The 14926-nt window shown below is 57.6% G+C and overlaps 1 protein-coding gene across 1 annotated transcript in view; it reads left to right on the top strand.

The window, feature by feature from the left end:
• Positions 1–508: 508 nt before the first annotated feature.
• The window catches only part of LOC113407687 (metal transporter CNNM4-like), a 51017-nt gene continuing 36599 nt past the window's right edge, over positions 509–14926 (top strand). The window contains exon 1 of the mRNA XM_026657091.1: positions 509–1922. Coding sequence (XP_026512876.1) covers positions 509–1922 — 1414 coding nt within the window. The remainder of the gene's footprint in view (positions 1923–14926) is intronic.

Below are 14926 nucleotides of genomic sequence, written 5' to 3'. Positions count from 1 at the left end.
GGGGGGGCAGAGAGGCCTAGGCATGGCAGGGCTGCCCCAAAGGACACCCCCCCTTCCCTACCCCCAAAGAATCACACTCTGCCCCATACACCCCCTCCCCTAAAAAATCCTCCCCCACCCCAAAAATCCTCCCCCTGCCTCATAACCCCCTCCCCCACTGCCCCAAAAATCATCCCCCTGCCTCATAACACCCCACAACCCCCCCAAATCATCCCCCTGCCCCATAACACCCCACCATCACCGCCCCCATCACCCCGAGAATCGCCTCCCACCCCGCACATGGGGGGCCCCCCCGCAGCCGCGAACTCCTGTCTCCACTCCCAGGACGGGGCGGCGACGCCCCCTTAATGCTCCCCAGCCCGGCGCCTCCTTAAGGGGAGCAGGGGGCGTGGCCCGGGGCGTGGCCGGGGCGCGGGGGCGTGGCCGCGCGGCGGGTGACGTGCGCGCCGCCAGCCCAGCAGCGGGCGTTTGTGCCTTGCGAGCGGGCGAGGCGCGGGGCGAGCGGAACATGGCGCCGGGCTGCGGCGGGGGCGCGGCGGCGGCGCTGCGGGCGCTGCTGGGGCTGGCGCTCGCGCTCCCCCTGGCGGCGGGGCCGGGCCCGCCCGACAGCAGCAGCGTGATCCTGGGCATGCGGCTGGAGGGCACCAGCAAGCCGGTGGCCGCGGCGCCCGACGGGGGCGTCATCCAGGTGACCGAGGACAGCCAGGTGCAGCTGCGGCTCTTCGGGCTGGACATCGGGCCACACACCGGGGCGCTGGTGGCCTTCGCCGAGCTGGGCCTCAGGGCCGGGGCCAGGGCCGGTGCCAACGCCAGCTCCGACGCCCGCGCCGACACCAACACCAGCTGCCCCGTGCACACCCAGGACCTGGTGGTGCAGCCCCACATGAACGACACGCACAACACCTCGGGGGTGCTGCACGTGCAGGTGCAGCCCCTGCGCAAGAACGAGCAGGCCAAGATCTACGTGTTGTGCACCAAGCGCGGCCCTGGCCAGCCCTGGGTGCGGCATGAGGGCAGGGACGGCCGCCTCATGGTGGTGGAGGAGAAGAAGTCGCTGCTGCCCCTCTGGTTCCAGGTCATCCTCATCCTCTGCCTCCTGGTGCTCTCCGGCATGTTCAGCGGCCTCAACCTGGGCCTCATGGCGCTGGACCCCATGGAGCTGCGCATCGTGCAGAACTGCGGCACCGACAAGGAGAAGCGCTACGCCCGCAAGATCGAGCCCATCCGCAGGAAGGGCAACTACCTGCTCTGCTCCCTGCTGCTGGGCAACGTGCTGGTGAACACCACCCTCACCATCCTGCTGGACGACCTGATCGGCTCCGGCTTCGGCGCCGTCATCGCCTCCACCATCGGCATCGTCATCTTCGGCGAGATCGTACCGCAGGCGCTCTGCTCCCGGCATGGCCTGGCCGTGGGCGCCAACACCATCGGCATCACCAAGTTCTTCATGCTGGTGACGTTCCCCCTCTCCTTCCCCATCAGCAAGCTCCTGGACTGCATCTTGGGCCAGGAGATCGGCACCGTCTACAACCGCGAGAAGCTGGTCGAGATGCTGAAGGTGACGGAGCCCTACAACGACCTGGTCAAGGAGGAACTCAACATGATCCAGGGAGCGCTGGAGCTCCGGACTAAGACAGTGGAGGATGTCATGACCCCACTCCACGATTGTTTCATGATCAATAGTGACGCCATCCTGGACTTCAACACAATGTCGGAGATCATGGAGAGCGGCTACACCCGCATCCCCGTCTATGAGGGGGAGCGCTCCAACATCGTGGACATCCTCTATGTCAAGGACCTGGCCTTTGTGGACCCCGACGATTGCACCCCCCTTAAGACCATCACCAAGTTCTACAACCACCCGGTCCATTTCGTCTTCCACGACACCAAGCTGGATGCTATGCTGGAGGAGTTCAAAAAGGGTAAGCCAGCCCAGGTTGGGTTCTGCTTGCTCCGCTATTGTCTTGGGGCTGGGCTGGAGCACTAGGGCAGTAGGTGTGCGGCGTTCGTGGGCCGATGGAGGAATGCCAAGGGGCTGTCACTAGCGGGAAAGTGAGAAAGGAAATTCTAGGCTGACCATCACTGGAGTCTGAGCTGGGCCCTGTGGAGATGAACTAGATGGCACCTAGTAGGGGCAACATGTCCATCTCCAACTTCTGCAGCTCCCAGGGGAAGGGTTGCACTCCTTCCCGACTGTTTAGCAGCAAGGATATTTAAAACCGAGCATTGCGGGGGAGGGAGAGACTTCTATTTATATTGCGAGGAGGCAAATTCTGTTCAACGCAAAAATTTAGAAATACTTTGTCTGCAAAAAAGGCTGGTTTGTTCTCTGATCAGCAGCCCCAGAGACCCATTCGTGGGCACTGATGGATTCCTTAGGCCCCAGATGGAGGTTTTAGTCTAAAAAGTTGCCGAAAGCTAATATTTACATAAAATATTATATATGCACACAGCCTTTGTTTGGGGTTTTATTGATATCTGGAGCTAACCACTTCCCCACGTGTTTGCAACCCAAACATTGCAGGACCTGCTAAAGCAGAGAACCTGAAAGTGAAACTGCTGTAGGAGTGCCAATGAAATTGAGGAATCTGTTGTCCCAGTGGAATGAAATGCAGAAAGAAAACAAAGCAGTGGGGGGAGGGGGAAGTTGTGGCTCCGGGGGGTCAGTTTAGTTTTTTTTTATCATTTTGGATGTTGTTAGCCCAAGGAAGGAAATGTCTTTACTCAAATACGGGGTTTTTAACTTGGTGATGTCTCTTTGATTCAGACTGGGGGTGATTTTCTCATTTGTGTCTGAGCATTCCTGGTGCCGGGTGAGCCAAGTGCCCGTCAGAGACTCGGGGTTCAGCCAGGCTGAAAGGGGGGGGTCCAAGGCAGAAGTGTTCCCCCTCATGCTGTCCCTTAGATGGCAGTCCTGTGTAATGTGCTGGGGGTGTGTGTCCCCATGTTCAATCTGCAGCTCGTGTTACTGTGTAAACCAGAAAGTCAAAGCAACAAATTGCTTGTACGCCCCCTCCCACCCCTCCAGCAATGGCAGTGCTCATAGCTTCTAATCACTCTCTAGCCCCAGTATATGTGGGGCAGGACTTGACCCCACCAGCCGTGCAGTGACCGGGACAGTGACTAGCTTTGCTCTCCAGCTTAGCGGGAAGAGACACCAACAAGCCAGGAAGCACTGCTGGTTGTTAGCTGATCTCTTTCCAGGATAACAGCGCTTGCAGGGGGCACCGGGCACCAGGGTCACTCCGCTGGGCCCAGTGGTTCCGGTCGGCAGACTCAGGGCCCTGGCAGTGGGCTGCAGAGACGCTTTGGAACCGAGTCAGCGCTGGCCCAGAGTCCTGGCAATGCGATGCCTGGTTTGGGGCCTGTGTGCAGTGGGGGGAGGTGTCGCACTCCAGTTCCCGATGGACGGGGTCCAGCCCACCCCACCAGCACCCAGGGACAGTCAGAGCAGCGAGCCCAACATCTGAGCAGGCCATGGAGTCAGAAGTCCCCTCTCACCCCAGGCCTTAGCGCTTTGTTTGTGTCTCCCGGGCCTTTCCTGGGAGTAGCTCTGGCAGGGGCAAGCCCCAAACAGACCGGGATGATCTGTGTTTGTTCTGCGTTGTGGAGGCTTTGTCCCTGCGCTGACCCCACAGCCAGGCTGGCAGGGCTGGGGCAGGCGATACTGCCATGCCTGCAGCCCTGCGGGCCCTGAACTCTGAGGGTCCCACCCCAAGCAGCACGGGGCGAAACTCTGGGACCATGTTTACTGCCTCTGGTTCAGCACCACGGGGCTGTGAGTCTGCAGGGATCACCCGAGCCTGCTGGGGAACCTGGCGGGAACATATTACACGCGTCCCCCTCCCAGCTGAACAGGATCCACTCTCCCTGTTACCCCCCTCACTCCCGAACCACAGGCCCAGCTCACTCACATTGCAGTGAAAGGGACTTTTCCCCTTGCCAGTCCCTTTCCTCCCCAGCCCAGGCAGGCTAGGCAGCAATGGGGGTGGGGAGAGATTTGTTTACTAGAACTGTCGCTGGGGCACTGCCAGTTAACACCTGAAAATCTGGAAGCTGCCACTGTGCCAGAGCCCCGGTGCCCGCCCCGTTCGCCCCTGCGATGGGCACCACGGACACGTGACGTGGGTCTGGTCTGAGGTTGGGACAGGAGCTCAGGTCACTTTCATCTGATCCCTTGTCCCCGCTGGTTTGGTTCTGGCTCCATTGCCTGAAATCCAGACGCACCCTCCCATCTGGGCTGGCTGCAGCTTTTCTGCTCAGCTGGTCCAGGCGTGGTTTGCGCTGCACGTTGGACCCAGTGAACCTGGTTCCCGCCCGCCCCGCCTGGCAGTGGCGAGAGGCTGGCAGGAGTTGGCGCAGTGAGAGCACTTGGGGGAATGGTCACGCGGGTCTCTGGAGTCCCCGTGCCCCAACAAGAGCCTGTGCAGGCGTGCATCCCTGAGACACTGGTGTGTGTGTTCTGGGGCCGAGGACACGGGGCAGGTCACACCCCGGCCACGCTACCCCCTTGACAGCAGGCAGGGCCTCAGTCCAGCCAGCTGAAAACCTCGCTGAGCTGCAGCTCTGGCCACAGACTTCCCTGGCGGGGGAGGAGAGGGGTTATGAGCCCCCGAATGTCAATACCCCCAATCTCTTCCCCCCCCCACACACACACTTAAAAAACCTAAGTCAAGGAATTAATGGCTAAGCTGCAGATTTACTCAGCCCTGCCTGCTGGACAGGACGGTGGCTCGTTAAAGCACAGACTCAACCTCCCACTGGAGCCTCTTGCTGCTTTTTTGAATTGTTTGGGGGACATAATTGGCCCAGGGTTGAGCCCGTGTGAAGATCAAGCTCCTTTCTCCTCCCCCCGGAAATTGGTCCCATGAGGGCGGGCTGAGGCCCCTGGCAAAGTCAGGGCTCTTCTGCCGACTCGCAGGGGTCCCTGAGCAAGTTCCCACCCTCTCTGTGCCCAGCGACCCAGAGCCCTCTCTCAGGGAGCAAGTGCTCGGAGATCCTCGCATGGGTGGGGCTAGGGAGGGGCCATGGGTTAATGTCCGTGACTGAGGGTCTGTCCACACCCGCGGCTGGCCAGTCTCGTGGGGCGTTTGGGCCAAGGGGCTGTTTAACTGCAGCGTAGATGTCCTAGGACCCTGCAAGGCAGGAGGGTCCCAGACCTCTAACAGCCCCACAGCCCAGGCCAGCCGTGGGGGTGGAATTGCCATGTGGGGACCCTGCTGTGCCCACTAGGAGAACATACTCACTTTGTAGGGGGCTGTGGGGGCTCTTGCAGGGTTTCTGTCCCTTTACCCCTGGGGCCTTGTGGGGCAGGGGCAGGGGCTCCTCGCTCCAGCTGTGGCTGAAGCTTTCTTGCCCCCATGCCCTGCACCTTGAGAGCAGCACAAAGCACCTGCCCCCCGGGGCTGCTCCAGGGTGCAGCCAGCCCCTGGTGGGCTGAGGGTCTCAAGAGCCTGGCTCTGCTCTCCCTCGATGCAGCCTGTCACTCTGCCAATCAACTGCTGGGCTAGCTGACGTTCTCCGAGCTTGGCCCTCAAGGGGAGATGAAAGGCCTTGAACAATAAATAGCCTCTTGCCTTTGGCTTTCCCCTCGGGTGCAGAGAGCACGCAGCCTGCAAGCCACTGTATGTGAACACCGGTTCCTCCTCCCCCCTCTGCCCCGGCCCCGCTGACGCGTCTGCATTCCGGTGACAGCTCCTGCCGAAGGAATGGATCTCAGTGGGCGAAAGCTTTTCAGTTCACATTAAGATCCTCCTCCATCATCACATCTGGCACCTTTTTATGTCACCCCACCACTGCCTGCCCTCTTTGTCACCCCCGCATTCTTCTTTGGGCACTGATCCATACCTCCATTAGAGCTCCTTGCCCTGCTCCATCCCTGTATTGATTACATCCCTTGCCATCGGTCTGGGAACATCCGCCCCATCCGCTCGTCACCACAATGTTTATCTGGCCCCCATGGTGGTAGCATCTGAGTGTCTCACAATGCTCCCTACACTGATCTTTTCAGCGCCATGAGGCTGGGCAGTGCTGTTCTCCTGCTTTACAGACACCGAGCAGGGGCCCAGAGGGACTAAGTGACTTGCCAAGGTCACACAGGGAGTCTGTGGCAGAGCAGGGGATTGATCCGGGTCTCCCAAACTCCAGCCTGGCTCCCTGACCTCTGGCCTGTCTAGCCAAAGTCTGGGTTCTTTGCACATTCAGTTCTCTCCTCTCCAGTCTCTCCTCTATTCTGTGCCGTTTCCCAGTCCAGCCTGTCCTCCCCTTTCCACACCGCTCTGTGGGCCTTCAGAAAAGAGATCTGGTGAATTTCACTTTGCTGCTGGCTCCTGGAGCAGAGCAGCAAAGCCAAGGATGGGTGCTGGTGACCTTTTCCGGCTCGTCCTCGGCCACTTTCAGCTGTGCCCTGAAGAAGGAGACTTCGTTTCTCTTGCACCTTCAGATGTACCTCAGATCGCTGTGAATCAGCCTTGCAAAATCAGCCATAGCCCAGGGTCAAAAACCAGCGTGCACTGGTGAATATTTGTATTAACATTGCAAATCACTCCTCACCTGTCCAGTTCCTGGTCCTGGGTCAGGCAGGAAAGTGGAAGCTCACAGAGCATCTGTAAATACTATTTACTCTTCTAACGCCATCCTAAAGTCCTGCAGGAGCATTTCTTTTCCCTCATGTTGCAGTGAGTTCCACAGGCTGAATCTGCACTGGCATGGGGAAGGGCACAATAGATCACTGTTAAACTGCTTGACTTCATCAGCTGTCCCCCTGCTCTCCTCTCTTGGGGCTAACAGCATGGTGGCATCTTCCGTCCTGTCTCCATAGTCCCTAGCCTGCAAGGTTACTGTCAAATCCCCCCACACTCTTCTCTTCTGCAGACTAAACAAGCCCGGTTCCTCTCCTCATAAGTCATGTGCCCCAGCCCCCTACTCCTTTTTGTTGCCCTCCGCTGGACTCTTTCCAATTTTCCCACATCCTGGTGTGGGGTCCAAAACTGGACACAGTACTCCAGATGAGGTCTCACCAATGTTGAATAGAGGGGAATGATCACATCCCTCGATCTGCTGGCAAAGCTCCTACTAATGCAGCCCAATATGCCGTTGGCCTTCTTGGCAACAAGGGCACACTGTCGACTCATATCCAGCTTCTTGTCCACTGTAACCCCTAGGTCCTTTACCAAACACCCGTCTGGGAGCTCGCGGGGTCAGAAGGTCTGGGAGGAGGATTGCCCCGCTCAGCCTTTTGGGTGGGCACGTTCCGACTCCTTTTGAGTGAGCTCAGGCAGAAGTGTGGGCTGGATGCAGGAACGGGGGGCTCTGGCTATGCAGACTGGATGGTCAGAAGGGATCACTGTGATCATTGCGTCTGACCCCTGCTGGCTCTGTGAAATCCTGCCTTCAGGGCAGCAGGAGAAGGGGCCGTTTCCGAGGCAGTATTTGGCCTGCGAGTTGCTGGGCGGGCGGTGGCCGGAGCCGTCGGCTGGGCAGGGTCTGGTGCTGTGGAGGACCGACGATCTGCAGAGAACTGGCCGATCACCTAGCGATAGTAATAACCACAGGCCCAGCTCCTCTCCTTGGGCCTGATGCAAAGCCCATTGGGTCCCTGGGAACCTTTCCATTGGCCTCAGGGGGCTTTGGATCAGGCCTCCCTTTCCAGTTGCATGGAGACACTGTCACACACTGGCGGCTTCCTGGGTGCTGCTTCCATGTGAGCAGTTGCTGCTGCTGCCCCAGGGCTTGTTGTGTGAGGAGGGGAGGTGGGAGGCGGGAGGCGCCCACCTGACGATCTGTCACAGAATGCGCCGCCCGCGGTGAGGTGAGAAGAGGCCTGGCTGAGTGGGCAGAGTGCAGGTGAGACAGGCCAAAGCGTGCAGCACCCAGAGGGGCGCCCGGCTTCCCTGACATGTCCCGTCCCAGCCAGGGCAGCTGGCGCCATGGTGGGTTCTGCTCTCCTTCCTCTCCGCCTGCATCTCACCTGACGTCAGCACACAGCGCGGAGACTCGCTAAAGCTGGAAATCCAGGCAGGCTGCACCGTGTCCGGACGGTGCTTTAATCCTTCCCGCCCTCCCTGAGCTCCAGCCTTGCGTGGGTGCACCTTGTTATACTCCCCCAGCTGCCCCGCTCCGGGAGGAGGAGATGGAGGGGCAGCTTCTGCTGTCACAGCCCCCTGATAACACTCGCCACCCAGGATTGCTCCTGACCTGCCCCCGACCTGCAGAGTTTGCTCCAGTCCACCTCAGCCGAACGTGGTGTGCGGGGCCGAGAATGAGATCAGTCCCTCTGCCACGGGCAGATCCCTCCTCCTCCCAGCTCTAGGGGCTCTGGGTCCCCGGAGTGTAGTATTCCTCAGCACACGGAGCCTTGTGTCAGCAGGGGGCGAACGAAGCCTCGGCTGTATCTGCATAACGAATACACTGTGCGTTCCTTCGGCCAGGACGCGCTGAGCTGGGGGTCTTCCCTGGTTAAAAACAGCTAATAGTGCTTCTGATGATGATCAATGATCTGGAAGAAAACAAAATCATCCCTGAGAAAGCTTGCAAGTGACACACACATGGCAGGAGTGGTAAATAGCGACGGGGCCAGGGTGCGGCTACAGAGTGATCTGGATCGTTGGGTGAGCTGGGCGCAAGCTGTGTGTGCTTTAATACGGCTATGTGTAATTGTGCACGTCTGGGAACAAGGCTGGGGACTCTCTCCTGGGAAGCAGGGACTCTGGAATTGGCTGGACTTGAGCTCCCAGGGCGATGCTGTGGCCAAAAGAGCTAATGCAATCGTGGGATGCGTAATCGGGAATCTCGAGAAGGAGCAGAGAGGTGATTTTCCCCCCATTTGGCACTGGTGCGACCGCTGCTGGGATCCGGTGCCCAGTTCTGGTGCCCACAATTCAGGAGGGATGTTGGTGAATTGGAGAGGGGGCAGAGAAGAACCACGAGAATGATTAAAGGATTAGAAAACCTGCCTGAGAGTGACAGACTCCAGGAGCACAACGTATTTCGCTTACCAAAGAGAAGGTTCAGGGGTGACTGGATCACAGCCTATAATTATCTACACGGGGAGCAAAGATTTCATTAACAAGCTCTCCAGTCTAGCAGCAGAAGGCCTAACGTGATCCAATGGCTGGAAGTTGAATCTAAGCAAATTCAGACTGGAAATAAGGCGTAAATTTTTAACAGTGAGAGTCACTAATCACTGGAACAACTTAGCAAGGGTCATGGTGGATTGCATCATTGGCAGTTTTCAAATCAAGACTGTCTGTTTTTCTAACAGAGCTGCACTAGGGATTATTGTGGGGCACATTTCTGGCCTGTGCTCTGCAGGGGGTCAGACAAGATGGTCTCTTCTGGCTTTGGAAGCTTTAGTCTGGGACCCTAGGGAGCTGCATGGAGAAAGGCGCATGACTTGGGGTCCTGGGATTACGGCGAGGACGGAAAGATGGAATTGAGAAAAGCTTTCTGCCAGTGAGGTCTGTTAGACTTTCAAATCCTCTCCCCATTCCTTGGGGTGTTTAAAGTGTTGGAGAATGGATCTTACAGTGTCTCCTGGGGCCCAGCTGGATGGGACCCAGCGGGGCTGTTTCCGTCTGCGACCCTTGCGAGAGGGAAGTTGGTTCTCAGCCATCAGAGCTGCAGTAACTCACAGCAGGAATTCTATATGGAGCGTTCGGCATCCCGCCCAGGTGCCAGGACAGGGCTCGGATCCATCTGTGGCTGTAACTCCTCCCTTCCCAAAGCGGAAATGGGTGGGACCCCTTCGTCCTGGCGCTGATTGGCTGAGCCAGGGAAAGCGCCCGCGAGCCTGTGGCCGAGGGGGACCTGGCGGTAAAGGCAGCCTGCCCCCAATCCCTGGTTTGTCGTGTGTGTTACAATCCCGGGGGCCCCCTTGTCACTTGTCGGCCAAGCGTCCAGTCCACTTGCACAAACGCCCTGGGTGCCCCCCTCCTGCCCTGTTTAGTTAATGTCTCCCTGCAATTCTCCCCGATTTCCCCCATGCCAGGGGCTCTGTGTGACCCCCCCCCCAAACATGGACCACCTCATGCCTTCCTAAGCCCCCTCCCCTCCCCTCCTCACCGTTGTTATGTGTCTGGGAGTTAAGTCACAGGGTGCTGGCCTGTGAAACCTGGCGTGGGATGGGCAGAGGAGCTCGGCCGCTGTGCTCAGCCCTTGATTGACCATAGATAGTTGCAGAGGTGCTCGAGGCTGGGGCTGTGCTAATGAGCTGGCAGGGGCTCCATGTGGTCCCCAAAGCCCCCTTTTGACTTGTTGATTTTCCCCCCATCGATCCCTAGGACATACCCTGAAATTGTGGCATCGATCGGATGTGGCATCCAGTAGCCATGTTACAGACAGATCCCGGTGTCGCTGCCAGGGCCCAGTGCTACCCCCCCATGCCCACGCACCTAGCCTGGGGCCCCGCTTCGGCAGCAGGAGCAGCGATCCCAAAGAACCGGGGGCTGGAGAGGAGCTGTGCAGGCTGTCGCATTTGACACCCCTCTCCACTGTTATTGGGAGCGCCTGAGTTTCTCTCTGGGGTGAGGCACCCAATGCTAATGTGAGCACCTCTTGCGCCGCTCCCAGTGTCCGTCGGGATCAGGCACCACGTGGACTCCCAGCCCCCTCCCTAGTTGCAGTTGTGTTGCAGAAATAGAAGCGTGTTACTGCGTGGGGCTCAGTACAGCAGCACCGTCTATCCCTCGGACGCCACAAACAGCTGGGCTTGGGCACTGTGTCTCTGTGCCAGCGCCTGCCAGATGGGGCAGCTTTGTTCCTCGTGCCATCAGCCGCCTACCGCGCCACTCTGCCAGCGCCGTTTTCTGTCCTGCAGGGCTGTGCGCGCCCAGCTAGCTGCTGACGAACCAGGCACTATAGCTCTGCTCCCCTTGGTGCCAGGAGCTGCCAGGTTGGGTACCGTGGTTGCTCTGAGGGGTCGTGCCAGAGTAAGGTGGGCAACCTAGAGGAAATACAGGAGGTGGGAAATGTACCCAGCACCTGGTGGGAAGGAAGGTGAAGCTGGTGGCTCTCCCTGATCCCTGCCTGGGGGCGCCACTTCTCAGACTGAGCTTTGGCAAGTAGGGTTCTGAGTAACTGGAAGTCCCTCACCCCACCCTAGGCCTCCTCTGGCTGCTGGAAGGGAGAAGTCGCTTTTTCTCTCCCTCCTGATGAAGCAGGAGAGGTCCCCACTAAGGCAACCCTTCCCCAGCCTCCTGGCTGCTGCTGGTGTGTGTGCACTCCTGTTACTGTCCCCTTCCCTCAGCTTTCTCCTTCAGATCCCCCCTGTAGCCCAGAGCTGGCAGGGGCTGACCCTGATTCCTGACAGTTTCCCTGCTGCCTGCAAGGTTCTGAGCAGCCACCGTGAAACTGACCGAAGCTTGTCAGTTTCACTCTGCGGCAGCTTGGGGAGGCATTGCCTGGCTGCAGGTTAGAGCAGAGCTTCAGGGCTAGAAACTGGATTTGTAGCAATGCCTTGCTGGGGCCACCGGCTGCACCCGCTGCTCGGAGCGCATGGGGATTGTCTCTGTTCTCCACTGACGTTTCTGCTGCTCAGGGATGAGAGTTGTTTTCCCTAGGGGTGGGTGGGTGCTTGCTAATCCCCCCCACACCCGCTTCAGGGGCATGCAGCGATCGCCATGGAGGCAGGAGGCTGTCCCCATGGGCAGCATCCCTCAGTGGCCAGGCAGGTGCTGGGTGTTTTCCAGCTCTCCCATGAATCACGTATTGGCTCTGCAGGGTGTGGACTGGCTGGGGCAGCCCTCCGGACGCAGCATGGGTGAATGAGGCTGAGGTTTGGCCTGAGGTGGAGGGTGATGGACAGAGGCTAATGTGGGAGGGGGAGGGATGGGGGCACAGAGAAGCAGATGGGGGTGACAGCAGGCAATGGGGCGGATGTGCCCAGAGGCAGAAAGTTGGTGTCTGAACTGTTGAGGTGGGTCCCTGTCAGTGCCTGGATATGTGTGTGCAAGCTGCTGCAGTCGAGTCAGGGGGAGGAGGGAGGTCAGTGTATGGACCACGGCAGGTCTGTCTTTGTATGGCTACGTGGCTAGAGCCCTAGACTGCACTCAGGGACCTGGATTGTGTTCCTGGCGCTGCCACTATAAGACTCCTCGTGCCTCGGTTTCCCATCTGGGCAGTGGGGAGACTGATGCTGCTGCGCGTTGGGGTCTCGGCCTGGCCAGCGCTAGAGAAAAGCTGTGGGTTGTCCCTGGGAATTCAGCGCTCTCCAAATGCGTTGAGGCTACATGTCGGGAAGATCCGTTTCCCTCTCTCTGCCATGGCTCAGTGCTGAGCGGGTCCCCGTGTGTCACTCCTTGTCAGTGCTGCTGGCGTGCGAGAGCAGGGTGCCAAGACGCGGAGCCTTGCCTCACGGGGGGCATCCCAAGGGGTGAACCGAGAAGTTCGGCAGGGGAAGGGAGAGGAGCTAATTCCGGGGGAGAAGGGCGTGCAGACCCAGGCAGGTGAGAGAGGGCGTTGCTTGGTCTGTGCAAACACCCTGCCAAGGCCGTCTGCCCCATCCCGTGGGGATGGACCTTCCTGCCGGCCCCAGTGTTGTTCCTTTTTATTGTTTTCCTCTCTGCCCGGCAGCAGTCTTTCCAGTGTGGCAGGCTCAGCCAGTGCGGCCGGCAGGGTGAGCGAGCAGGCTCCCTGCTTCCTCGTGGGGAGGGGGCCGAGGGAGGGGGCCGAGGGCCGGGGGTGAATAGGGGAGCCTGGGAAGATTGCCAGCCATGTGGCGATGGCAGACGGAGTCCCGGTCCCACTCCTGACCTCGGGGGAGACGTTTCCTTGCTGTGCCTCTGTGTCCACGTGACCTGTAAAGATAAGGCCCCCACCGCCTCCAGCTAATGTCTGTAAGGTGCAACCCTGGCTGACCAAGGCATCCCTTTGTCCTCCGGCTCGGACTCCTTGCTCCAGAGCGTGGCTGATGTCTCTGGAGAACATTGCAACATGCTCCGGGGCTAAGGTGGCAGCAGTTTCTGTTTTAAAACTGATTTTTGAACCTCTCCCAAATCCACGAACGTCGCGAGTGCGCCACGGGGCCAGGCGAGCGCGGGTGCTGCAAACTGAGGTCACTTGGCAAAGGGGCTGCTGAGATACAGCCCCCCCGCCCCAACCCTTCCTCCAATGCCCTGTTCCCCAGACCTGAGGAAGACTCTGTGTAGCTCGAGCGCCCGTCTCTCTCCACAGAAGTTGCTCCAATAAAAGATCTCGCCTCCCCCACCTTGTCTCTAATATCTTGGGACCGACATGGCCACACCAATGTGGCTTCTAAAATGTCAGCTTTCTGGCCGTCCTTTTGTGCACAAAGACAGAGAAAGATCTATAGGCAAAACGCCCATAAAACTCACCCCACGGGGCTGGTGCTGCGGAGATCCGGCGCCTGGTACCCAGAACAAGCTACAAAGACTCGTCGTTATCAAGTCATTCATCTTTCGTTTCTGGTACGCCGGGCCGTGCATGGAATGCCAGTAGGGTGCAGAGAGAGGCCTCTTCCCAACAGAGCCTGTAGTCTAGGGGAGCATGCACTGAGCTGTGTATTCTGCTAACTGCTGGTCATGTTTTGTGCCCTTCACAACCCTGATTGTCTCTACGTTAGAAATGGGTTAACAAACAACTGTCATCCACATGAGGGTGCACATGGTCACGCTAGCCAGACCCGGAAAGAGCACCCAGATCTGACCGTCCAGGTCTCGTTAACTCAACGCCTTTCGGAATGAATATGCCAAATCTAGAACACGAGATCAGCCAGACTGGGTCAGATCAAAGGTCCATCTAGCCCAGTGTCCTGTCTGCCAACAATGGCCAAGGCCAGGTGCCCCGGAGGGAATGAACAGAACAGGGAAGCATCAAGTGATCCATCCCCTGTCGCCCATTCCCCACTTCTGGCAAACAGAGGCAAGGGACACTCAGAGCATGGGTTTGCAACCCTGACCGTCTTGGCTAATAGCCATTGATGGACCTGTCCTCCATGAACTTATCTAATGCTTTTTTGAACCCTGGCATAGTTTTTGGCCTTCACAACATTCTCTGACAAGGAGTTCCACAGGTTGACTGTGCGTTATGTGGAGAAATACTTCCTTTTTGTTTGTTTTAAACCTGCTGCCTCTTAATTTAAACTAGGTGATCCCTAGTTCTTGTGTTATGTGAAGGAGTAAATAACACTTCCCTATTTACTTTCTCCACACCCATCATGATGTTATAGACCTCTATCATATCCCCACTTAGTCATCTCTTTTAAAAGTCCCAGTCTTTTTAATCTCTCCTCATACAGAAGCTGTTCCGTACCACTAATCATTTTTGTTGCCCTTTGTAACTTTTCCAATTCCAATACATCTTTTTTGAGATGGGGCGACCAGAACTGCACAGTGTATTCAAGATGTGGGTGTACCATGGATTTATATGGAGACAATATGATATTTTCTGTCTTATTATCTATCCCTTTCCTAATGCTTCCTAACCTGTTTGCTTTTTTGACTGCTGCTGCACATTGAGTGGATGTTTTCAGAGAACGCTCCACAATGACTCCAAGATCTTTCTTGAGTGGTAACAGCTAATTTAGACCCCGTCATTTTATAGGTATAGTTGGGATTATGTTTTCCAATGTGCATTACTTTGCATTTATCAACATTGAATTTCATCTGCCAGTTTGTTGCCCAGTCACCAGTTTTGTGAGTTCCCTTTGTAGCTCTTCACAGCCTGCTTTGGACTTAACAATCTTGAGTAGTTTTGTATCAGAGGGGTAGCCGTGTTAGTCTGGATCTGTAAAAAGCAACAGAGAGTCCTGTGGCACCTTAAAGACTAACAGATGTATTGGAGCATAAGCTTTCGGAATACCCACTCCGTCAGACGCATGTAATGGAAATTTCCAAAGGCGGGTATAAATATGCAGGCAAGAATCAGTCTGGAGATAACGAGGTTAGTTCAATCAGGGAGGATGAGGCCC

The sequence above is a fragment of the Terrapene carolina genome, unplaced genomic scaffold, assembly GCF_002925995.2.
Source record: "Terrapene carolina triunguis isolate 2854851 unplaced genomic scaffold, T_m_triunguis-2.0 Scaffold51, whole genome shotgun sequence".
In the NCBI taxonomy this organism is placed as follows: Eukaryota; Metazoa; Chordata; order Testudines; family Emydidae; genus Terrapene; species Terrapene triunguis.
The sequence above is the reverse complement of the archived record's forward strand: the minus strand, read 5'-3'. Positions and strand labels throughout refer to the sequence as shown.